Here is a 25,091-nt window from a genome sequence, read left to right on the forward strand (position 1 = left end):
TTGCAGTTTAACAGCCACTGAAACATATCAATTTACTAAACAGGCAAGACTCACAGGAATAAAATTATCCTAAAAGATTGCCTGTTACTTATTTAATTCAACTTTAGTACCTCGCTCTGTTTATTTTTTAATGAGTCCTTTTGCATCTTAAAAACCTGCTTTGTCTTTAACTATGTGTGATGATTAGTAGTTTAAGTCAGGAGGTTAGTGTTCATATCTTCTTGGGAAAAATGAGCAGTTGGGTTAGAATTTGTTTCAAATTTATCCTTTGGTTCTTTTATTGCTTACCTATCTGTCAGCCTTCTCACAGTGCCAAGTCACATATTCCTGCATGGTTGGGAGTTTGCCCACTTTCATTTCCTTGGGTTCACAAACAGCCTTGGAAAGAATTAGGTGAAAAATTCAGTCTTTCTGGAATTTTATTTTCTAAGCTTGTGTATTTTCTAGGTTGGGAGGGTAGGCATGTTTCCCATTTAGAGGATTATTAAATTAATATTCAAATAAAATTGACTGGAAAAGAGGAAGGTTCTGCTCTTGAAAATCCTTGAGGGATCATTACGTACCCTGCACCCCCAACGCCTTACGCTCTTCTGAGATAGACTGGAAAACACTATCATTTAGCATAAGGCTCTTGGCCCATCTCCCTTCATTAACCTAAAATAGGATACTTTCAGGTCATGGTTCTCTGACAACATACCTGGGGGACTTACCACTCTCAAATGAAACATGGTGGTTTTTTGTTCCACCTGATGGTCCTTCTAAAGCTGTTCTTTTTCATTTTCCAGGCCTATAATTATAACAACTTGCCTTTACATAGAGATTTAAAAACTTTCCTGAGTGCTCTCATGTATGTCTTTGTTTTTTCTTACTAACCCTGATGTAGGAGGGGCACCTGTTTTCCCATTTTATAGATAAGAAAGTTAAGGCACAGGCATCTAATTAGTAGTCAAGGTGAATACTAAAGACTTCTAATATAACTGCCTTTTTTTTTATTTGTTTGTTTTTGTTAGCCCACACATTTAAAAATGTATTTCTTGAGTGATATCTTTTCAGAATACTTAACCACCTTCTTTAAAAGAAGATCTGAAATGAAATTTAAAATATAATCTATACTTAAGCATTAGGGAGCTCAGAAATTATGCTTCATAGAAATGGAACTTCTTGACATTTGATGTAGGCAGTGAGTCATGGTAAATGAGCCATTAGCTCTTGGGCATGCCAATTTCCAGAATGCCAAGGCAGGGTTCAGGCAGTGTTGCCTTATCAGCACATAGTGTGTGATTTATAGAGTAAATAGGTTAAAGGCCTTTTTTTTTAATTTCAGTGAAAACAGTTACCTAGTTTTCCTGAATCCTGTATATCCCTGATTATTTCTTACAAGCTGCTCCCAGTGCTGGGTAGCCTTAGAATTAGTTACTGGTTCTTCAGCATTGGTTCCCAGAGTCACTTGGGTGGCTTTTTAAAAAATGCACATCCCATAACTGATTCACTTTGCTGTATAGCAGAAGGTAACACAATATTGTAAATCAACTATACTCCAATAAATTTTTTTTTTTTTAATGCACATCCCTGGGCCCCAAGCCAAACCCACAAAGTCAGACTCTCTGGAAGTTCTTCAGTTGCTTTGGGTGACCATGAAGGTTGGGTTATTTCCAGAGGGATTAATAGATTTGATGGCTTTCCTCCCTATCTGCTCCTTTCCCTGAAAAAAAAAAAAAAAGGCATTTAACTGGGATGTCTTGAAGAAACAGAAACATTATTTTGAAATTGCCCAATCCATTGATCTCTTGAACCCAAACTGCTGACAGAGGGAGGGACAGGCATGGTGGCTAAAAGGAACAATATAGTGCTATGCATCTTGAGTATGTATCTGCTGTGTTTCTGCAGTATCGGGCTCTGATGGAAGAGCTAAATCGCAGCAAGAAGAACTTTGAAGCAATCATTCAAGCCAAGGACAAAGAATTGGAGCAGACCAAGGTACTGGAAAGAAGAAGAAGGTTTAGAATTTGGTTAGTACATGCAATTCAGCATTTTCAACAGTGCAAGGATTGCTTTGGTGAATGAAGGGAGAGGTATGGCTATTCCCTGCCTCAAGGGAAATAATCTATAAAATTACTTAGGCCTGTAGAAGGTTCTGCCTGTAAGACATGTTTCCTTCCCTCATTCAGAAGCAAAATGCTGGGAATGTGCATCCTGCAGTCTAGTCCATTGTCTGTGGTAGATGCTCCTTCAGAGTGTCTCACTCACATAGGCTAAGGGGTGGTGTAATCAAACTAAAAAGTAGTTCATCTTGATGCATTTGTGTAATTATTTCTCACATCAAATCAATGACACTCTTAAATTAGGGGCTGTAGACTCAAATGCCCCCTGGAATCAGACTGATAATAGAAGTGAATAATGTGGCCTGGGTATGAGAACACAGTGGGGAGCTGTGAGGTGGAATTCCACCCTCACCCATACCCCAAGAGGCAACTCTTCTCTGCAGCAGCCAGTTGTTGCCAACCAGAGGTGAAGGCCCAGTGTTGTTAGATCTGAGTTTTCCACAGAAAATGGAAATCCAGATGTTTATGTGAAGTATCCCAATTTTCAAGTAGTGGCAACAGGTTCAAGTTTTTTGATGCCATGAATGCCAAACTAAATAAATAAGTCTATAAGCTGGATGTAGTCCACAGGCCACCAGTTTGCATCCTCTGATGGTAAATTAATGCCTGAGTCTGACTGCATCTCTCAGCCCCACCCTTCCTTAGGTACACATCTGGAGCAGATTACAGAAAGGAGGGGACTCTTTTTCCACTTGGTTTGCTATCCTTATTCTCTGTTTAAATCACATAGTACTTTATTCCCCAGCCTCTAAGACGCCACCACATCTTTTTAAATCCAGCAATTCACAAGTTTTCAAGGAACTTGACTCTAGTTATAAATGGGTCCATTTCCTCTTCACTGTCCTGATTAGTCTCACAATCTTTGCTTTGATAAGAAAATAAAATAAAACGTGAAAAATAACCTCTCAAATATACCCTCTTTTGGCTTTTCCTCTCCCGCCTAGGGGCACTTAATAAATGTTGACTTTAAGAGAGCACACCTAGATCCTCCTTGAAAAGGGTGTCCACAAGCAGTCTGTCTCTTGGGGAAAGCACAGGGAAATTGCACGGCAGGAGTGGGAAGCAACAAGCATCACAGAGCATGAGGCCTGAAGATACTTCAGCAGGTCATCTCTCCAGCCTCCTGCCTCCAGGCACCTTGGGTATTAACCTTATTTTGTAGGAGAGACAGCTGCAAAGAACACAGAGGACCTTACACACTAATTCAAGCTTCTTGCCTTTATGGACTGTTCCTCATTTCTTTCTTATCCAGTGAGCTCTTGGCTGCTTAGGATTATTTTGTATCCCCTCTGAACTGCAGTGTGCTATAGAATACCTAATGCCTTGTTCTGGCCTCGAATGGTTGGTGGGGTTGGTATGCTGACTTCAGTTTTCTCATTTGGTTATTTTTGGTAAGAAGACCGAAACTGCGATACCAATACATACTCATAAAATCGAGAAAGGAAAAAAAAAAGGACAACAGTGCCCTATATTAGAAAGCAGTTCTGAGAAGCAGTAATCCTTGGGGCAAGAATTTTATTCTTGTGTTACTACGCCAGGGTAAATTTTTAGTTTAGATTCTTTCTGAATCCTACTGCAGACTATTAATCCTGCTCTGTCCTGTTTTGCATTCTTGTTAGTTCTCCCGAATGACGGGTGGGGTTATATGTCTTTGCAGGAAGAGAAGGAGAAGGTGCAAGCACAGAAGGAGGAAGTTCTTAGCCACATGAATGACGTGCTAGAGAATGAGCTCCAGTGTATTATTTGCTCAGAATACTTCGTTGAGGTAATGATGAGCAGTGGCTCACGCCTTCTCACTCTCCCACTCCTGAATGGAGCCTCAGATACACAGACTGCTTCTGCTCTAGGGTAACATTCTGAAGAGATTTTTCCTCCAGAAACTTACTGTAGCTATTTGACCTCAAAGTGGCTGCTGGAGGTGGCCACTTCTCACTTCTCTTTGTGGTCTTCTTTACCTCCACTGGCTTTTTTTTTTTTTTTTTTGGCTTTTTTCTTACTTCATTGTTCTTGAGTTCTTTTTTTGGCAGAATCAGTGTTTGGGGCTATAATAAAGCCTTTATCTTTTTATTGTTGAAGGAAAAACACTTTGCTTTTGAAGAACCATCTAGGGGCTGCCCCACCCTCCCACAGGTCAGAATGTCATATGTTTCCTACATTTCCAACAACTATATGCTGTTGGGTTTTTGTTGTGTTTTTTTTTTCCCCTAGTGTTGAGCTCCTGCAGGTTTTTTTTTTTTTTTTTTTTTTACCTCCTGGGAGCCATTTGATTCTGGCAGATTCCTGAATTAGATGGCATTAGAAATTTGAAGTATCAGAATAAAGCTACTCAATAAAGCTAGTCTTTCTTTGCTCTGAAAGGACACAGTGCTGAGAGTGGGCGTGCAGTGCAGCCTTTGAACAAGGGGGTAAATGTCATTGCGGTATAATCACTGGGGATTCGGTGGCCCAATGGAACATTTTTCAGGGACTCTGAGGCTCCTTAAGAAAATGAAACATCACACCTAGGATTTCATTTGTTACCCTGTCTTGTTTTTGCACAGACTCTTACTTTCACAAATTCTACCATTTGTGTCCAGTTCATCTTACACAATAAGTGTTAAACTAAAGTTGTTAAATGATAGTGCTTTTCAGACTCATTTAAAAAGAAAATGCATACACACACAGCTTCCTTTTTTTCTGGTGGTCTTTAAGGAGATTGGGTCTATTAGCCTCCTGAAAAATCTGTCCTGGATAGACCTGTTTCTTTTGCTTTGGATGTACTTTGACTTCAGATCATAATTTCCCCCATAGTTTCTAGTCATTTGATTCCCTGCTTTGGAGAAACTCAGTATTGTTTCAGCATGACTTACTCACCTTAATAGAAGACGACAAGAAAAGGGGTTGGAATGAGTGATGGTTTAGCCAACCCAGAGCATCTGCACGACATGTAAGAGACAAGTAACTTGATCTTTGTTTGGTTTACAGCATGTGCTGACCTTTCCTGCTGGTCATCTCTTAAAATCAGTGTTGGGAAAGAGATTTCATTTTAGTCAAGCAGGTTTTTAGTCCTGTTAATTGAGAATTTTGTCTCATTCTTTATTTTTACTTTCTTTTTTTGTATGTCTCATTCTTTACTGGGAATGTCTCCTAGTTGGCTTTCTGGCCTTCACTTGGCATTTGGAAAATAATACAAAGTTTGTGTTATTTCCCCCTGCTTTCCTAAAAGCAAGAAAGAAAACTTTTGAGCTCCAGGAAAAGCTATATCTTAGGAGATGTACAAAAATAAGAGTAACGAAGAGTATGGTTTATGTCTTGGAAAGTAATAAGGACCTTGGCAGAAAGCTGACCATTGGGGTTACTCAGGAGCCCCTCAAATACGGACCTTTTTCTGCTTTCTTTGTTCTCATAGGCTTATTGATATTACTTAAGGCACTGTCAGTTGAACCCATTACATTTTTTCCGATTTTGTTTTTTTATTCTTTTTCCATAGCCTAAGTTCTTTTACATATACTTTTATACCTCCTACCATTTGGTATACTGAGTATTCACTGTGTGAATTAAAATTGAGGTTCTAATTCACCATTCACGTAAATTTATTTTTCATGAGAGAATAAGTGATGTATTTATACCAAACATTCACATGCTTTCTAGTCCAGTGACATTTATTTGCAGGGTAGCTAACACACGTTGGCAGTGTGAACTGAGTTGGTGGAACAAAATAAGACAAATCACCCTACCTGGGGCCTGAGTTTATGAACTTAACTTTGAGAGAAAAAACAAATCATCTAACGTAAAGCTTAAAATTTCACGTTCCTAGGAATGATTCTGATACCCTTTGTAAGCCCTCTAGATGAAGTTATGGTTAAATTTCCATTTAGTCTTGAGAACTAACTCCTTCCCTAACTCTGAGATCACAACGGCCCTGGGGAAGTAAGCGTCACAGTTCTGATGTGTGTGTTCACATTTCCATTATAGGCTGTCACCTTGAACTGTGCCCATAGTTTCTGCTCCTACTGTATCAATGAGTGGATGAAGCGGAAAGTAGAATGCCCCATTTGTCGGAAGGACATCAAGTCCAAAACCCGCTCCCTGGTTCTGGACAATTGCATTAGTAAGATGGTAGACAATCTGAACTCAGAAGTGAAAGAACGACGAATTGTCCTCATCAGGGAACGAAAAGGTGAGTGAGTATGAAAAGAGGTGAGTCCCCTCTTAAAGAGTGTTTTGGATCCAGAAGAGTCAGGTACATGATTCTTGAGCTTAAGAAGGAGGTGGAAGAAATGGGGGAAAGTAAAGGAAGCTAAAGATAATAAACATGTAAGAAAGAGTTGAGGCAGAGTGAAATATTTGAGCAGCAGGGGATGGGCAGGCTTAGGTGTTTGTGTCTTAGTTATGGGATAAGAAAAGATGGGATTAGAAAAACACACGGGTGGACAACTTGCAGGCTAGTCACTAGATGGGGCTGTCGTTCAAGACAGTTCAGTAGCTGTCTGTTGCTCTCGGTGGGTTGCAGAAACCTTGGGTTGGGTACACAATAAATTATAAATAGGATGTGTCCAAGTCAAAGATTCACAACTTGGAAAATGCCAAAAAATGTGAAGAAAACATATATAGGTTCTATCTGTAAGAGTCACAGCTTAACTACACAAATCAGGCATAACTGTTAAGCCAAAAAGAGATGAATTTAATCCTATTCTGTTAACTTTGGGCTCCTAATAAACAAGTTTCTCAGAGAGAGTTTGAATAAAGAGATTAGGGATGTGGGGGTGGGTGAGTTTCCTCAAGGAACCATCCTCCCAGAGTATCTGCTCCTCTAACCCGAGTGATCTCATCACATTTGGGGCCTGCTCTGCTGAGACTTAAATGTCCTTGTGGCAGAAGAATGTGTCCTGGGGCAAAGCACAAGGGAACCAGTGGATCAGAAGGGTTGGTTATTAGGCAGGGATGAGAGTTCACAGGAGGAGGGTGGATCTGATTATCATGTTCGGTCCCTTAAGAAATCCTGTACAGCTCTACCTTCTGGGAAAGCTCAGAGCCAGAGTACTGAGAGGTCAGTTGGTTGCAGATAAAGGGCCAGTCAGAGAAGAGGAACCAAAAGCTCACTGCCCTTCCAGGTGCTTCCCACCACCTGCCCATCGGGAAGCCATGTTCATGTATGTATTTGGATGTACCCTTTTCTGAATTAAGAGACGCCAAAGGCTTAAATGCCACACTGCTAAGAACAGGATTTTCTGTCTACTGCTTTTTTCTCTTAGCCCTTCAGCAAATATCAGCCTCTTTGAATCAGGCCAGGAGTCTGATGCTGATTTGTCAGCAGCTGTAGTGTGGAATCGGCCCTGGTTGGTGAGCCGTTGCAGGGGCAGCTAACCGGTCACAGGGTGGGTGTGGAGCCTATTTTGCCCAAGGAAGACATTCTGACCTTTGGGAGGGTAGGACAGCTCTCAGGTGGTTCTTTGAAATCAAAGTATTTTCTGCTTTTTTGACAATTATGTGCTATTGGACTTTGTGCCCGGTTTGGAATCCCCATAGGTGTTTGTTTTTGTTTTTTAACCTCCTAGGAGCCACTTGATTCTGGCAGAATCCATTGCTGTTTCTCTCCACCTCTCATTAGTCCTTAACCATTTATAGGAACACTACACTAGGCACTGATATAAAGAGATAAGGTATTATCTCAGCTCTCACAATCTGTGGAGGAGACAGAAAAGCAAGTAGGTAGGGTGCAAGTTCCATAATAGGGTGCTGGAAAACTGCAGAGAAGAGGGCATTCAATTTGACCTGGACAGGTTGGAGGTATGGGAACAAGCTTCACAGAAGAAGTGAATTTGAACTGAGTTCTAAAGGCTCTAGGGATGCTGCTTTCTAAGCAGAGGAATCAGCATAAGCACAAAGGCGTGAGAAGCAGTGAGCTGTTTGTTCCTCGCAGGGCCCCGCTTGGTGGCCCAGACAGGACATGATGTCTGCATGGTGCCAGAGGAGCACGAGGACGGCCAAGGCTTAGGAAGTGTCTTTTGAGGTGCTATGAATGCCTTCTGTTTTCTTCTCTCTTCCCTTCCTGAGAGGAATGCTGACCTGGGAACCCAGATTGGACCAAGCCTGTGAGCTTAAGTTTGCTGGGTCTGTGTGTGGGTGGGGATACCCATATACTTTCTTTTTTTTGCTTTTTGGTTTTTGGAGGTTATTGTTTTTATTTTTTTCTTTGAAGTAAAATTGATCTACAGGGAGGCCTGGCGTGCTGCGATTCATAGGGTTGCAAGGAGTTGGACACGACTGAGCGACTGAACTGAACTGAGTGACTTGATAGTTTTATACATTACAGAATGATCACCATAATAAGTCTAGTTACCATCTGTCACTGTACAAAGCGATTATAGTATTACTGATTATATTCCCTGTGCTGTACATTACATCCCTGTGACTTAATTTATTTTGTAAGTGGAAGTTAATTCCCTTCCCCTGTTTCACCCATTCCGCTGTCACTCTCCCTTCTGGCAACCACCAGATTGTTCTTTGTAGACTGTATTTATAAGTCTGTTTCTGTTTCGTTATGTTTGTTCATTTGTTTTTTAGATTCCAGATTTAAGTAAAATCGTATGGAATTTGCCTTTCTCTCTGATTTATTTCACTTAACAGAGTACCTTCTAGGTTCATCCATGTTGTTGCAGATGGGAAGATCTCATTCTTTTTTATGGCTGAGTAGTAGCCCCTTGTGTGTGTGTATATATATATTTATGTATGTATAATTTCTTTATTCATCTGTTGATGGGCACCTAAGTTCTTTCCGTATTGTAGTTGTTGTCACTAATGCTGCAATGAACATTGGGGGTGCATATGTCTTTTCTGAGTTAATGTTTTCATTTCTTTGGATAAATACCCAGAGGTGGAATTGTTGGGTGTTGTGGTAGCTCTGTTTTTGATTTTCTGAGGAACCTCCATATTGTTTTCCATAGTGGTTGTACCAGTTTACATTCCCACAACCAGTTTACATTCTCCACAGCAGTGGAGGAGGGTTCCTTTCTCTCCACACACCCATATAGTCTTTCTTCACCCAGCGCACTGACTAGGTTTCTTCTGAAAGGCCCAAACACGGTAGATGCATGCAGCCATTGGAAAGAGAAAGAAGGACCCTGTGTCCTAAATTCGTCTCTGACTCCCCTCACACAGAGTTAATACTGCAAGGTGGATAGTGTCAGACCCCTCTTTTCTCTCTGAAGGCTAAAGCAGGTACCTTTTTGGTGACACTGGGAGCCGACGAAGTAAACTGAATCGGCCTCCCTGATGCTCGCGCTGGCTGAGAGCAGCTCTGGCACCAGCCTCGGTTTCTGCAGTTATCGCAGCGAGTGCAGCTTCGACGTTTTCTCCAGAGACAGACAGAGGTGCTGAGGCCTGACTTAGGGAAACAGGTGCCAGAGCCGTCAGCAGCTTCAGCGGGCTGCAATGTGGAGTGTAGAGGGAATTCTCAGTTCAGATACCAACCTTCTTTGCCAGTTGAAAGCCAGTTTAATCCCCAGTGCATGGGAATTTTTAAAGGACCAAATGTAGGATCTGGGAACTAGAATTGGCAGGCCTGTAATTGTCACAGTTCTGACACTGGAAGGGCCGTTTTCCTCCTGGGTAGGGGAGTACTTATCACGAGTTTGGAGAGGAGAGTCTGCCTGTCTGATTTCACCAAGAGCAGTGCTACTCCAGGCCTGCCTGACTGGTTGGTGTCTTCAAGGCCCATATCCCCACGGGAGGAGTAATGCCTCATGATTGATTAGCCATAGATCTTCAGTCAAGTCTGTGAGGCCAGATTATCCGGAAGAGGGGAGGAGGAGGAGAGTGTAGGGGGCCAGATCCTGTGTTGGAGAAAGGGTGCCCTGGAGCTGGGGCAGATAATGAATGTTAAGTGTGTGTCGCATGAGCAGTTGCAGCCCTCTGGGATATTGACAGGTTTTTCTGAAGGAAAGACATTTTGTGACATGAGCTGGGGAGGTGCTGGAGCTGAGTCTTCTGTCAGTTGCTCCCCCTTCCCCGTTTGTTCTATTCTCATTAAGTGTTGGTTGGTTGACTTGAGTGTTAACATTCTCACTTTAAGCTTTCCCTCGGAGTTTCTTTGAGTTGTGCTCAAAAAAGACAAAAGCAGGTTATGTAGAATAAAATCTTGCTGGTCCTTCAGAACAGTGATTTTCAGTCCAGAGACTTTTTCAAATTGCAGCTCCCAGCTCCCTTGGTACTAAATATGAAAGCGAGGCTGCTAGTGGGAGTTGTCCGTGGCCTTTCAGGGGTGTGGAGGTGGGGAGGAAGGTTTATGAACTGCAGCTTTCCTGAATCTATGAGAGAGATGTCCCTCCAGAGATTGGTGGTCTCTAGGAAGATTGACTCAGGTGAGATCACATAGCCTGTGGCTCTTGCCGGCTTCCTATAGGCTAGGAGGAGGGTGATCCAGACACAGGACAGGAGAAACTCCGTCTCTGAAGAGAGCACCTGGCAGGCTTTCCCCGGTTATTCCCTATCATCACCTGCTGAAAGACAGAGCCTCTTAAAGGACTGTGTAGGGAATAGCAGCAGTAACAATGTCTGCCAAGCTGACCTCATCCAGAGAGAATACCTGTTAGCAAGGTGTTGTATTTTATGTTTTTTTGGCTCTACCTTGTGGGTTGCAGATGAGATCTTATTTCCCTGACCAGGGATTGAACCCGGTGCCTGCGGCAGTGGAATTTCGGAGTCCTGACCACTGGACCGCTAGGGGATTCCCAACAAGTACCCAGTCCTGCACCAAGAACCTAGAGGGTCACGTGCATGAAGTCAGCATGCCCACCTGGTATAAGGACAGTGTTTGCCTAAGATAAAGTGGCTCTCAGCAAGATTGGCATGGGGTGGGGGCAGGTGTCCACATACATGCACTCACATAGTTTTAAAATTTATCCTTTGCAAAATTATCATGGGATCAAAAATTAGCAGATTTGTTAATAGAAGCTTTAAAAAAAAATAATTCTCCATCACCACCCTCTCATTTTTGCCCCTTCCTTTTTCCTTCCCTTCTTTTATCACTTACTGTCATTCCTTGCCTTGTCCCTTGATGGATGTCTCCTCAATAACCCTTATTATTCCCTTATATATAAATATAATAACGCTTTCAATCTGCATACCAAAACATTCCACACTTTAATCTCAAAGTCTTGAGATTGCTTTTGGTGTAAGCCAAAATCCCTGTTTCCCTGGGATCAAGGAAGCAGAAGCTAATGGAAAACACTAGAGGCCAGTGAATAGCCCCTCCCACGCCCTCCCTCTCTGGACGGACTTTGAAGGGGCACCTCTCTGTGCCTGTTGCTGTATATGTATTTCCTTCCTTCCTCTGAAAGTATTAACTGAAGATCAGCTTTGTGCCTGGCACTCTTCTAGGTATGAGAAATAGAAGAAGTGAAAATCTAATTAGTTAGATGTGATTTGTGCTTTCTCGCTAATAAAGCAAGAAAGGGACCAGCAGTGATGGGGGGAGTGTTGGCAGTTTTTGATAGAGCAGCCAGGGTAGTCACTGAGGAGAAGGTGGTATTTGAGTCACGTTCTAAAGGCGGTGGCCATGCTGCCGTCTGGGGAAAGGGTTTTGGAGGGACAGCATGGAGGTGACGTAGCAGGAGTAGAATGAGCGACGGGGAGGAGAACAGGAAGTGAGGTCGGAAGGTTGGGCAGAGGGCAGGCTGAGTAGGGATTTATAGGCCTTTGGAAGGACTTCAGCTTTTACTCTGGAAGAAGAGAGGGGTGGGCTGTGAGCAGAGTGATGTGATCTCACATCTGTGTCTTGATTCATTGTGGCTGCCGTGTGGGGAAGGGGCTGAGGAGGGCAGCAGGGAGGCCAGGGAGGGAAATGCAGGCTCCTCTATTTCTCTTTCTTTTTTTTCTCTCCAAAGGAAAGAGATTGTTCTGAAGATGGTGCTCCAGGAGTGTTTGACAGACTGCCAGGCACTGGGAACTTTGGACGGTCTGGAGGATTCTCTTGGACAGGTCTTGGGCAGCTCTGAGAGCGTGGGATGGAGCCACCTGGGACAGATTGAGTTAGGAAACCCTCCATCACGAGCCTATGCCTGGGCCATCCCTGCTGCCACCATTGTCTGCAGCCCCGACTGCTTCAGGGTACTTGAGAGACTCTGTTTCACTACATGTTGTATGGGTTATATATTTCTGTTGTACTTTTTAAGTTTGTTGTTGTTATTATTTTGGTACCTCAGAAGCACCTCTGTTGACATTTGTTTGGGACAAATTGGGTATTACCCCTATTGCTGCCCCCGAAGGCAAAGGCAGCCTATTTGAGAGGATGGCATACCTCTTCTTTGTGAAAACAAGATGTCATTTCCTGAAAATAAAATGTAAAACCGATCAGTTGCTCAGCTGGGCTTTGGTATATTTATCTTCCTTTCCTTCCAGCTCCAGACAGTCTCACAAGTAAACACTGGCAGCTCATAAATCGCAACCAAGAAAGTCACTGTATCAGATGATATACTCAAGTGAATGTCTGCCTCAGAAGCCAAGCCCAAGATCATGACCGCAGCAGATGGCTCTGTTAAGCCCCTGACTGGCGTGTCTCCTTTTCATTTCAGAGATGAGTCACTGCTTCCTAGTTTGGGGATGGAGTGAATTCCCTTCTTTCAGCTGGAGTTCCAAAGTATCTGTTTTACCTAATGTCAGAAAACACAGGCAGTGATTGTCTGAGAACCTGATATGCTTTTTTTTTTTTTTTTAATTAAGAACCATTTCTCTTTTGCTGCTTTCCTGTTTTAAACAAAACTAGTTTGATGTTTGGGAAACAGAAGCATAGGAAAACCTGTGGTATCCTTGGTTACCAGTGATGAGAAGGAAGGAGAACACAGGCAGCTGCAGAGTAGTTATTTAGAACAAGGAGCTCCAGCAGGAAGCTGGTTGTGCATTATGTCATTCAGTGATTTGTTTCCAGATGGAAAAGTATTTTCCTCTCCCTTTTTCCTGCCTGCCTATAGAACTGTTCTTTGTAGTTCTTTACTTATATTACAGGTATTTCATAGCAATGGTAGGTTTTTCCGTTATTGAATCTTCTGTATATTGGGATTCTGGTGTCCCTAGTCTTCACTTCCATCTTTCTCAACAGGATTACTGATTGAAATACTGGTGCTGTCAAGGAAGAATAAGTTAAACATAGAAAATAACACTTTAAAAATAGGCATTATAAACCAACACCATATTGTAAAGTAATTATCCTCCAAGTGAATAAAAATAAAATTTTTTTTAAATCTTAAAAAAAATAGCCATTATAACCGAATCAAAAAACTCTGGAGAAATAGAAGGACGATTACTACCATCTTGATGTAACAGTCTCCTGTTTATCCCCTGTCCATGTGTTTTGTTTATACATTGCATGGGATACAAATATTTCTAGAATTGTACAGATAAACACTTTTTTTAGAAAGGAAAGGTGCTTTTATCAGAAAAGCTGACAATCTGGGGAGATGGCAGACTCATGTCCAGAGACCAACTCAAAAATTCTGGTTAGCTGTGACAGCTTATTTGTTTTTGTTTTTTTATTTTTTTTTTTTAATTGAAGTACAATTGATAACAGTGTTGTTACTTTCTGTGGTGAAGCAAAGTGAAGTGAAGTCACTCAGCTGTGTCCAACTCTTTGCAACCCCATGGACAGTAGCCGGCCAGGTTCCTCTGTCCATGGGATTTTCCAGGCAAGAATACTGGAGTGGGTTGCCATTTCCTTCAGTTGTATATACTTTTTGTTTTTAATATTCTTTTCCATTATATTTTATCATTGAATATAGTTCTCTGTGCTGTACAGTAGGACCTTGTTATTTATCCATTCTGTGTATTATAGCTTACATCTACTAACCCCAGCCTCTCGCTCAGCCCCTCCCCTAATCCCTTTCCCCTTGGCAACCATAAATCTGTTCTCTGTGTGCATGAGTCTGTTATGTAGATAGGTTTGTTCATGTCATATTTTAGATTCCACCTGTAAGTGACAGCATATGGTATTTGTCTTTCTTTTTCTGACCTACTTCAGTTAATATGATGCTCTGTTTGCATTCATGTTGCTGCAAATGGCATTATTTCATTCTTTTTTTAATGACTGAGGATTATTCCATTGTGTATATGTATCACATCTTTATCAATTCATCTGTCAGTGGATATGTAGTTTCCATATCTTGGCTATTTTGTGAGTAGTGCTGCTATGAATATAGGGGGTGCATGTATCTTTTTGAATTAGAGTTTTGTCTGGATATATGCCCAGGAGAGGGATTGCTGGTAATTTCTATTTTTAGTTTTCTGAGGAACCTCAACACATTTTTCTATAGTGGCTGTACCAACTTACATTCCCACCAACAGTGTAGGAGGGTTCCTTTTTCTCCACATCATCTCTTACATGTTATTTGTAGAGCTTTTAATGATGACCGTTCTGACCGGTGCGAGGTGGTACCTCATTGTAATTTTGATTTGCATTTCTCCAATAATTAGCATTGTTGAGCATCTTGTCATGTACCTATTGGCCATTTGTATTTTTTCTTTGGAGAAACATCTAGGTCTTCTGTCCATTTTTTTATTGAATTCTTGAGTTGTGTGAGCTGTTTGTATATTTTGAAAGTTAACCCCTTACTGGTTGCATCATTTTTATTTTTGTTGCCTTGGGAGACTGACCTAAGAAAACATTGGTACGATTTATGTCAGAGAATGTTTTGCCTGTGATCTCTTCTGGGTGTTTAATGGTGTTATGTCTTATGTTTAAGCCTTTAAGCCATTTTGAGTTTACTTTTGTGTATGGTAAGAGGATGTGTTCTAACTTCATCAATTTACGTGTGGGTCTCCAAGTTTCCTGACACCACTTGCTGAAGAGACTTTTTCCCCTTGTATATTCTTGCCTCCTTTGTCGAAGATTAATTGACCATAGGTGTGTGTGTTTATTTCTGGGCTCTCGGTTCTGTTCCATTGAGCCTCACATGTCTGTTTTTTGTGCAAATACCACACTGTTTTAATTTACTGTAGTATTGTCTGAAGTTGAAAAGGTTATGCCTCCTGCTTGCTTCTTTTTCTTCAAGATCGCTTTGGCAATTCTGGGTCTTTTACAGCTTCATATAAATTTTAGGATTGTTTGTTTTAGTTCTGTGAAAAATGTCATGGGTAATTTGATAAAGATTGCATTAAATTTGTAGATTGATTTGGGTAGTATGGCCATTTTAACAATGTTAATTCTTCCAATCCAAGAGTATGGGATATCTTTCCATTTCTTTGAGTCATCTTCAGTTTCCTTTATTAGTGTTTTATAGTTCTCAGTGTAGAAGTCTTTCACCTCCTTGGTCAGGTTTATTCCTAAGTATTTTATTTTTTGGAGTGTGATATTTGAAAGGTATTGTATTTTTTTCTTACATCACCTTTGTGATGTTTTGTTGGTAGTGTAAAGAAATGCAGACGATTTCTGTGTGTTAATCTTGTATCCTGCTACCTTGCTGAATTCATTTATAAGTCCTACTATTTTTCTGTGGTGTCATTAGGGTTTTTTATGTATAGAATCATGCCGGGCTTCCCTGGTGGTCCAGTGGTTAAGAATTCACATCACAATGCCAAGGACACCAGTTCAATTCCTGGTCCAGGAAGATCCCTGGGTGCCTTGGAGCACCTAAGCCTGTGCGCCACAACGATTGAGCCTACGCTCTTGAGCCCATGCTCTGCAACAAGGGAAGCCATCACAGCCAAAGAGTAACCTCTCTTTACCACAAATGGAGAAAGCCCACACGCAGCAACAACGACCCAGTGCAGCCAAAAATAGATCAACAAATCCATGTTAAAAAAAAAAAAGTCATCTGCATATAATCATCTGGTAATAGGGTCACATGTTTTGAAATCATTGGTAATATGGTTACATATTTTGAAATCAGAAGGTACAAAAGGACCTAGGGTGAAAAGCCTTTGTCCCCCAGTGACATGTCCCTGCACAGAGGTGATGAGTGGTGCTGGTTCCTTGTATATTCTTCCAGAGATGTTCTTTGTCTATACAAGCAAAAACATACATGTAGGCCTTCTTTCCCTTCTTTTCCACAAATTGTAACAAATTGTACACTGCTTTGTACCTTGCTGTTTTCAATTACATGTTGATGATTGGTCCATGTCAGAACATATGGAATCTTCTCTTTCTGTATTACAGCTGCCTATTATTCTGTTATGTATTTGTACCATAAATTTGTTTTTCCAGTTTTTCTCTTTTTAAATCTTAAGTTTCTTTAAACCCTTTACTCTTTCTTCATACAACTCTCAAAGTACTATTAAAGATATCTCAGAATATATACTTTCAACCAAAACAAACAGGAAAAATAATGGCAACAAAAATGACATAGACCCCATAAAGTGGTATATGAAGAATGAAAAAAAGGAAATCTGGAAATTCACCTAGTGGGAGTTCTCTATTAAAATCAAGGAGTTGCGGTCTTTAAAAAAAAAAAAAAAATTATGGATATAGCTTTTTCTAAATATTAGTAATGGTCTAGTAAATCTGGTTCCATAGTAATCTGACTACTTCCATCTGCAGTTCCAATAATCTACACTGAAATAAGAACAGAATCTATTAGGCTCCCAATTCCACCAAACCCTACAGTACAAAACTTCAGTAAAACCAAGGCAGAGTATCCAAGGTAAAATCAGTCTGCTCCCAACCAATCAAGAAAAAGATATCACTTGGTATGAATAGCCATTTACATTTTGACAAGATCCGGGCTTGAGAAAATCAATTTCATTTCTAGTAAGATTTGTGTCATTACCACTGACATCCTTATAATTTGTGTTGCATGATATATAAATGTGTTGGGTGACTACAAGTGAGCTGTATAGTTAAAACTATAGTTAACTGGTTCTTGCATAGTCAGGTAGTTACCATGCTGGAGAATTCCATGGACAGAGGTACAGTCCAGGGGTTCACAAAGAGTCAGACACGACTGAGTGACTAACAGTTCCACTTTTTTTTTACATGTTGGGGACAAGTAGCTTCCCTCTTTTTACTCTGTTTTAAACAGTGCTGCAGGGAACACCCTTATACATCACTGAAGGAAAGATCCTCAAAGGAGACACATCTCAACTCAAGAGCCTAAAGGCTATCTACAGAGACTGATCTCACAGAATGATCCTTCTCTTCCTTGGCTGTTGGACACAGTGACTTGCAACCTCTTCTTCCAAAACACATGTTTCAAGGGTGCATACAAGTTCAGAAAGTGAGTTCTTAAATAAAAAAAGACTTAAATAACTTGGGTTTGAATCCCAGTCCTGCTCTTTGCAACTGTGTGACCTTGGGCAAGTTACTTATCCTCTCTGAGTCTCAGTTTCTTTGTATCTAAAATACCCTTATCTGTTATTGTGAGGTCTAAATATTCCAATTATTGCACTGCTCAGAAACAAATGTTCCATTATTTTTAAGGACACAAACCAAAAATTAACCCAGACTTTTGCATTGTTTCTCTCAGCCATAATATGTTCTTTTCCTGAAGGGATATCTGGTAAGAAACACCATCTCCATTTTGCTTGCCTGGGAAGATACGTGGTAACTTTTCTGCCTTGCAGCACCAAACCACAGTATAGCTGAACCCCACCACTGTGCATTCTGGCTCTAATTAAAGGCATGTTCTCTGCAACAGGGCTCTGAGAAACTGGGTAAAGAACGTTTGTTTCAGATTCTGGCTTTATTAAGCAGATGAATGCAGCCAGTGAGCTCTGTGAAGCGCTTTGCAGTGAGTGGCAGGTGTCCTGTATCCATCTGATTATGTTAACCTAGAAAGGGCTTGCTCTACCTCTAGGCAGTCTTCATGCCAGCAATCAAACTCTGCCAGGGTGGGGGACTTTGCCCTTTGTGGGTTGGATAGCTGGATACCTGTCATCTGATTTTCTGATTGGAAGCTGCTGTTTTTATAGAAGGACCTAAATCCCCTCGTTATCGCCAGCCCTTCTCTCTCACTACTTTCTGCTCTGTGAACAACCATCCAGGCAGTCACCACAGCTCCAAGAGTGCCTGGGACGGGCACCTCTCTCCAACTGCCTGTTTGGCTTTTTATAGCCCAACTCTGTGTAGAATCTCCTCACTTCGTGTCTGAAGATAAATCAGGGGTGCCCTAGGTTTGTCTGTCTCAACAACTCATTTCCCTAGGCTTCTAAAAAAAAGTCTACAATTAATCTATTTGACACAGAAATTAAAGGAGGAAATGTCTAACTTGCACTGTGGTCCTAACCTAAGAAGAATCTAAGATGGTTAAAATCCTAGTATCACTGTCTCTTCCCCAGAAAAGCAGTCTTGTTAACAGGTGCAGGGCCTGATCTGAACAGAATACTGCCGCTGGTAACCGGAGGCCAAGCGCTTGTTCTGAACACCAGAAATCTTCCCGGGTGGTCAACTCTTTTAACTGTTTCCATCAATGGTAGTTGAAGCAGTAGGAGCTCCCCAGGAGATGATAGGACCTTGTATTGATGAAAAGTAATGAACTGTCTTGTTTATCTGATTCTTTCATTTTAGATGAGCCTATGAATCCTGCACAGTAAATACCCAGATCCTGAAATTCCTTTGTCTGCAGCATCCCCAAACAGTGTGCCCACCAGGGGTTACCCGAGCTCATCAATTTAATCTCCAAGCAGTATTTTCAGATTGTTGCTTTACCAGAGTCTAATCTGGATCCCTACGTCAAGTCCAATTTCCAGACCCACTCTCCCTGCTGTCCATCTTCCCCAGGACCTGTGAATACTCGAATCTCAGTCATTAGTCGCTTGTTGAATTCTGGATATCTCCAATTCAATTCAGCAATAGTTGTTGGATGCCCATTTTTTACTAGGTCTTGCTCTAGGTATTTATGCCCCAAACGAAAGGAAAAAAGCCATTGTAAACTACATGCTAGTAAAGGGTCAAAAGATCAGAAGCTTCCCACAAAGGTTTTATCAGATCCTCTGGAAGTGGTTTAGCAGTGCTGCCTACCTAAAAGCCAGCATAGTGGGTGTGCCTTCATCCACACATTTCCAGAGATGGGATTTTGGATAAGGGGGTCCTGTGGGGGTGAAGAGGGATTGAAGTGATGGAGCTTTGGATTCAAGCCTAGTTAGGGTGGAAAATGAAGACAGGAGGGAGGTGATAATTAGACTATAGATGAGTCCAGGGCCTGCAAGAGGTACCACAGGATCAAAGAACAGTGTCTGAAAGAGAGAGCTGGGAGTTGGAGAACTGATAGGTGGATTTAGTATTTAAAGACTGGAATAGTTCTACAACCAAACAATGATGTTCTTATCTCAAAATGATGGGGCTTTGCTTTATGAGCACTCTCCTTCATGACAGTAACCTCATTTGTTTTAATTATATACGTGTGTTAGTCACTCGGTCGTGTCTGACTCTTTGTGACTGTGGGCTGTAGCCCACCAGGCTCCTCTGTCCATGGAATTTCCCAGGCAAGAATACGGGAGTGGGTTGCCATCCCTTCTCCAGGGAATCTTCCCGACACAGGGGTTGTACCTGGATCTCCCACGTTGCAGGCAGATTCTTTACTATCTGAGCCACCAGGGAAGTCCCTTTAATTATATAGATCATATGTATTTTATTAATATAATAATTATTGTTTATAAATTTAAATAATAAAATTATAATTTATATATATTTCTATGTTATATGTTGATACATTGTTCCTAGATATATTCATTTGAAAATAGCATATTTTTAAATATAAGAGCTTCATTTTTGAGGATATATTTTTACTTTACTTCTTTATCACCAGAGACCTGGGTTCAGTCCCTGGGTCGGGAAGATCTCCTGGAGAAGGAAATGGCAACCCACTCCAGTATTTTTGCCTGGAAAATCCCATGGACGGAGGAGCCTGGTAGGCGACAGTCCATGGGGTCGCAAAGAGTCGGACATGACTGAACGACTTCACTCACTCACTCACTCACTCACTCTTTATCACCCACTTTCTTTTCCACCTTAATCTCCAGCTGCAACAGTCGAAACATATTAAGCATTATTTTAAGATGCTGTTACAAAAATCTTTGGTTCCTGTCCTTTTCTTGCATCTATCTCACCTACATTTGTCTTTTTTGACTATTGATCACCCAGACTACTTTCATATTAATAACTAATTCCCTTCCTTATGAAGCAAAGCCCACTTCTCCACAAAGAAGCTGAAAACACCAGTACTTGCTTTCCCAGAATTCCTTGTGGCTAGAGCTACATACATAAAAAGGATGCCTTAATTTGGCACACTCAACCTGTGAACTGGGAATGGGATTCAAAGATGCTGGGACCAGCAGAATCATGTTCTGTGAGAGAGGTGGCTGATGAGTCATTTGTGGAAGCAGCTGTGACAGTGGTGCTTGCAGGATGATCCCTGGTCAAGGGTATCTGCCATATAAGCGCTGGTGTGTCTGCCCAGGTGCTGGGGGCAGTAGTGACTATAAAACCACCAAACTGGTTATGTAGTACAATTTTGGGCGTTACTACTAGCCGTAATGGCAACCCACTCCAGTGTTCTTGCCTGGAGAATCCCATGGACAGAGAAGCCTGGTAGTCTACAGTGCATGGGGTCACAAAGAGTCGGACATGACTGAGTGACTTCACTCACTAGCCGTGTAGCTGCTAACCTCTTTCTAATATATACTTTTAATCCTTTCAATATATTCATTTTCTAATTACTGTACCCAGAAGTCATTTCTGTTGCATACACCTGAGTCAGAAGAGTGACACAGCCTGGTCAAGCCTTGCCTTAGTCCTGTGAGCTGGCTTGTATCCTTCCAAAATATTTTCTTTTGGTTTGAGTTTTGGCTGCATCAGGTTCTATTACTCGTGTAGGTGGCAGATGTGATGGGGAAGAGTCTGAGCTTCGAGTCTACCTTTTACTTGCTCTGTGACTGTTAGCCAGTTACCCAACTTCTGTGGGTCTCAGTTGTTGTTCAGTCGCTCAGTTGTGTCCGACTCTTTGCAACCCTGTGGACTTCAGCATGCCAGGCCTCCCTGTCCATCACCAACTCCCGGAGCCTCCTGAGACTGATGCCCATTGAGTTGGTGATGCTATCTAACCATCTCATCCTCTGCTGCCCCCTTCTCCTCTTGCCTTCAATCTTTCCCAGCCTCAGGGTCTTTTCCAATGAGTCGGCTCTTTGCATCAGGTGGCCAAAGTACTGGAGCTTCAGCTTCAGCATCTGTCCTTCCAGTGAATATTCAGGGTTGATTTCCTTTAGGATTGACTGGCTTGATCTCCTTGTTGGCCAAGGGACTCTCAAGAGTCTTCTCCAACACCACAGTTCAAAAGCATCCGTTCTTTGGCACTCAGCCTTCTTTATGGTCCAACTCTTACATCCATACACAACTACTGGAAAAACCATAGCTTTGACTAGACAGACCTTTGTTGGCAAAGTGATGTCTCTGCTGTCTAAGGTTGCCATAGCTTTTCTTCCAAGGAGCAAGCATCTTTTAATTTCATGGCTGCAAGTACCATCTGCAGTGATTTTGAAGCCCAAGAAAATAAAGAGTCTCACTGTTTCCATTGTTTCCCTATCTATTTGCCATGAAGTGATGGGACCGGATGCCATGATCTTAGTTTTTTGAATGTTGAGTTTTAATCCGTCTTCTTCACTCTCCTGTTTCACCTTCAAGAGGCTCTTTAGTTCTTTGCTTTCTGCCATGAGGGTAGTGTCATCTGCGTATCTGAGGTCAGTGATATTTCTCCCAGAAATCTTGATTCCAGCTTGTGCTTCATCCAGTCCAACATTTCCCATGATGTACTCTGCATATAAGTTAAATAAGCAGGGTGACAATCTACAGCCTTGACGAACTCCTTTCCCAATTTGGAACCAGTTCGTTGTTCCCTGTCCAATTCTAACTGTTGCTTCTTGAACTGCATACAGGTTTCTCAGGAGGCAGGTAAGGTGGTCTGGTATTGCCATTTCTTTAAAAATTTTCCACAGTTTATTGTGATCCACACAGTCAAAGGCTTTGGCATAGTCAGTGAAGCAGAAGTCTCAGTTACTAGCTCTAAAATATAAGAGGGCACTTCCTTCTGACCTGCTCTGGTTATAGGGTTTGGGTGATGCCTCCCTCAAAGGTCTGTGCTGAGTATGAGGGACAGCTTGAACTGCTCATTGTTGATGCCGCCCCTCCCCCCTGCCTGTGGAAGGTTCTCTCTCTCTGTCTTTTCTTTCTAATTTTATCTTGGCTGTGCTGGGTCTCTGCTGTGGGCCACAGGCTTTCTCTAGTTGCCGCACGCAGTCTCTAGTGTGACCAGGCTCAGGAGCTGTGGGTCACGGGCCTGGTTGCCCCCTGGCATGTGGGATCTTAATTTCCTGACCAGGAACTGACCCCCATGTCCCCAGCATTGAGAGGTGTATTCTTAACCACTGGACCACCAGGGAGGTCCCTGGAAGCTTCTATTTTAAGTTCATAACATTCTAAAGCAAATAGATTTATCACCTCTTCTCTTCCATTCATCGTCTTCTCTTCAAAAACACTGGGTGAGACTGGGACAGTGGACATTCTGGAAGTTAAAGGGGAGGAGAGACTAAAGGGAACGGAAGGAACTTCCTAAAAGCTCAGGGAGGATGTGTCCTTAACGTTATCCTCTTGCAGATAGCTCCTTACAAGGAGCCTCCTCAGCCAACACAGCCTGCGTCGTAAACGCCAGGTCCTGGGACAGAGTGCACCGGTGCTCAGCCCTTCCTCTTCTCTCCTCAAAGTCCTTCTGTAAGCTTTCTAAATAAGTGCCTAGTCTTTGCTCGTTTCTGTTCCAATCCATGCCCCATACCTTATCCCAAGGTGGCTTTCTAAAGCATACATGAGGTCATGTCTTGGCCCCATGTGTCTCCTTGCTGCTGCTGCTGCTAAGTCACTTCAGTCGTGTCCGACTCTGTGCGACCCCAAAGACGGCAGCCCACCAGGCTCCCCCGTCCCTGGGATTCTCCAGGCAAGAACACTGGAGTCGGTTGCCATTTCCTTCTCCAGTGCATAAAAGTGAAAAGTGAAAGTGAAGTCACTCAGTCGTGTCCGACTCTTAGCGACCCCGTGGACTGCAGCCTACCAGGCTCCTCTGTCCATGGGATTTTCCAGGCAAGAGTACTGGAGTGGGGTGCCATTGCCTTCTCCGGTGTCTCCGTGAGTCATGGGCAAATGAATTACATTTTCCAAGCCTCAGTTTTCTCATCTATAAAATGAGGATGGTAATACCTATGTCATGGGGGTTGTTGTGAAGACTGAATGAAATGTTAAGAAGTAGCCTGGAGCGTAGTGCCTGGAACATACCAAGAGTTCCTGCGTGAGCTATTGCTCTTACTACCGTTATTGCCCAGGGTACACAGCTGTCTGGCCCAGTGGTCGTGAGCGCTTGCCAGGGAGTCAGACACAGCTGGCTCTGTCTTTACTATTCATATGAGCTTGGGCAAGTCAGGCTACCTCTCCTCATTTCCTTTCCATGAAATGAGGATAATAAAAATCCTTCCACTCAGGGTTTCTGTGAGGGTGAAATGAGATAGTATATGCATTTCAGAATTAGCTTAGGCTAATAGAGGGCCCTAAACAAGCCATTACCCCTACCCCCATAAAAGCTGAAGGGAGGCTCAGTTGTTATTAAGGACTCAGGTTCTTCCTATCTCTGTCCTTCACCATCCTTGGGGGTTGCCTAGTAGCCCATGACAGCAAAAGTTTTAAGACTTCCTGGAATTTCCACCCAACAACTTCTAATTACACATCATTGGCCAGCATGTAGGATGACGTCACATCTAGCTGCAAGGGAAACTAGAATTAAAATTTTTCAGCTGGACAAATTGCCACTCAGAATGAAATAGGGTTCATCAAGTCATTCTGCCAACAACTATATGAATGGGCTTGGAGGTAGATCTTCCAGCCCAGTCAAGCCTTCAGATGGCCAATAGCTTGAATTCAACATCAGGAGAAACCAGTATTACTGAGCTATGCTGCTCCTAGACTCCTCACCCTCAGAAATGGTATGAAATTGTGTTGTTTTAAGCTACTAAACATTGGGGCAATTTGTTATGCAGCGATCAATAACTAATACAGTAGGCAACAAGCCTCAGAATATTAGATTATCTTTGTCACCAATAGAAACCATAGCTGTTTTAATATCTTTAAGTTGCTGTAGAGATTTTAAAATATTATTTCCACTCATCCTTCCTTCAGAATTACAGTATTATTAGATTTACTACTAGATAACACACAATTTCCCTTAGGATTCATTCACTCCTAAAGGAAATCAACCTTGAATATTTACGGAAAGACTGATACTGACGCTTTAGCTCCAATACTTTGGCCACCTGGCCAGTGAACAGCTGACTCATTGGAAAAATACCCTATTGCTGGGAAAGACTGAGGGCAGGAGGAAAAGGGGGCAACAGAGGATGAGATGGTTGGATGGCATCACCTACTCAATGGACATAAATTTGAGCAAACTCCAGGAGATAGTGAAGGACATGGAAGTCTGGCATGTTGCAGTTGATGGGGTCAGAAAGAGTTGAACACCACTTAGTGGCTGGACAACAATAATACATGATTATGGTCTCGCATTTTTGTGTTATGTAGTTGGCCAGCTATTGGGCAACTCTGGACCTAGGGGTCAATGTGCTTCTCACACTGATAACTCTGATATCTTTGTTGCTTTTGAGGAATTTCTGTCAAAAATTATTTATTGATCAAACAAGATCAAACAGAGGAGGTAAGTTGTTTCCATTGTTGGTTCAGGTTTTGCAAACCAGACAGTTCAGATGAGAATTTTTAACACTCCATGAGGCAGCTTTGACCTTTGGTAATGTGAGCAAGTGTGCAGTCAAGAAGTGTGGGCTAGTTGTTTTCAAACCTGTCTAATGGTTAAAGTAACTGTTACAGGATATTATTTAAGATAATTTGGTATTGTTAACACGATATTGGCCATGTATAGAGTTACACAATCTGCAGGTAGCAGAAGTCCTTTTGTTTTGCACTGTAAACTCTCTTTGTACATTGTCTGTGTTTTGAAGTAAAGGTATAAACGAACACACAGTATTTGTACAGGCTGTATT

At 42.1% G+C, this 25,091-nt stretch overlaps 1 protein-coding gene across 5 annotated transcripts in view; it reads left to right on the forward strand.

Moving 5' to 3' along the window:
- The window catches only part of RNF8 (ring finger protein 8), a 34,928-nt gene extending 22,494 nt beyond the window's left edge, over window positions 1-12,434 (forward strand). Inside the window, exons 5-8 of one of the 5 annotated variants that reach the window (XM_061146601.1) lie at window positions 1,888-1,977; window positions 3,760-3,867; window positions 6,057-6,261; window positions 11,969-12,434. In XM_061146601.1, the coding sequence (XP_061002584.1) occupies window positions 1,888-1,977; window positions 3,760-3,867; window positions 6,057-6,261; window positions 11,969-11,985 (420 nt within the window). In that variant the 3' untranslated portion in view covers window positions 11,986-12,434. Of the gene's footprint in view, window positions 1-1,887; window positions 2,010-3,759; window positions 3,868-6,056; window positions 6,262-11,968 lie in introns of those variants that run through there. The other 4 variants (XM_061146603.1, XM_061146602.1, XM_061146605.1 and 1 more) reach the window with 4 other exon arrangements.
- The last annotated feature ends 12,657 nt before the right edge of the window (window positions 12,435-25,091 follow it).

This window comes from Dama dama, chromosome 7 (assembly GCF_033118175.1).
Source record: "Dama dama isolate Ldn47 chromosome 7, ASM3311817v1, whole genome shotgun sequence".
NCBI classification, from domain to species: domain Eukaryota; kingdom Metazoa; phylum Chordata; class Mammalia; order Artiodactyla; family Cervidae; genus Dama; species Dama dama.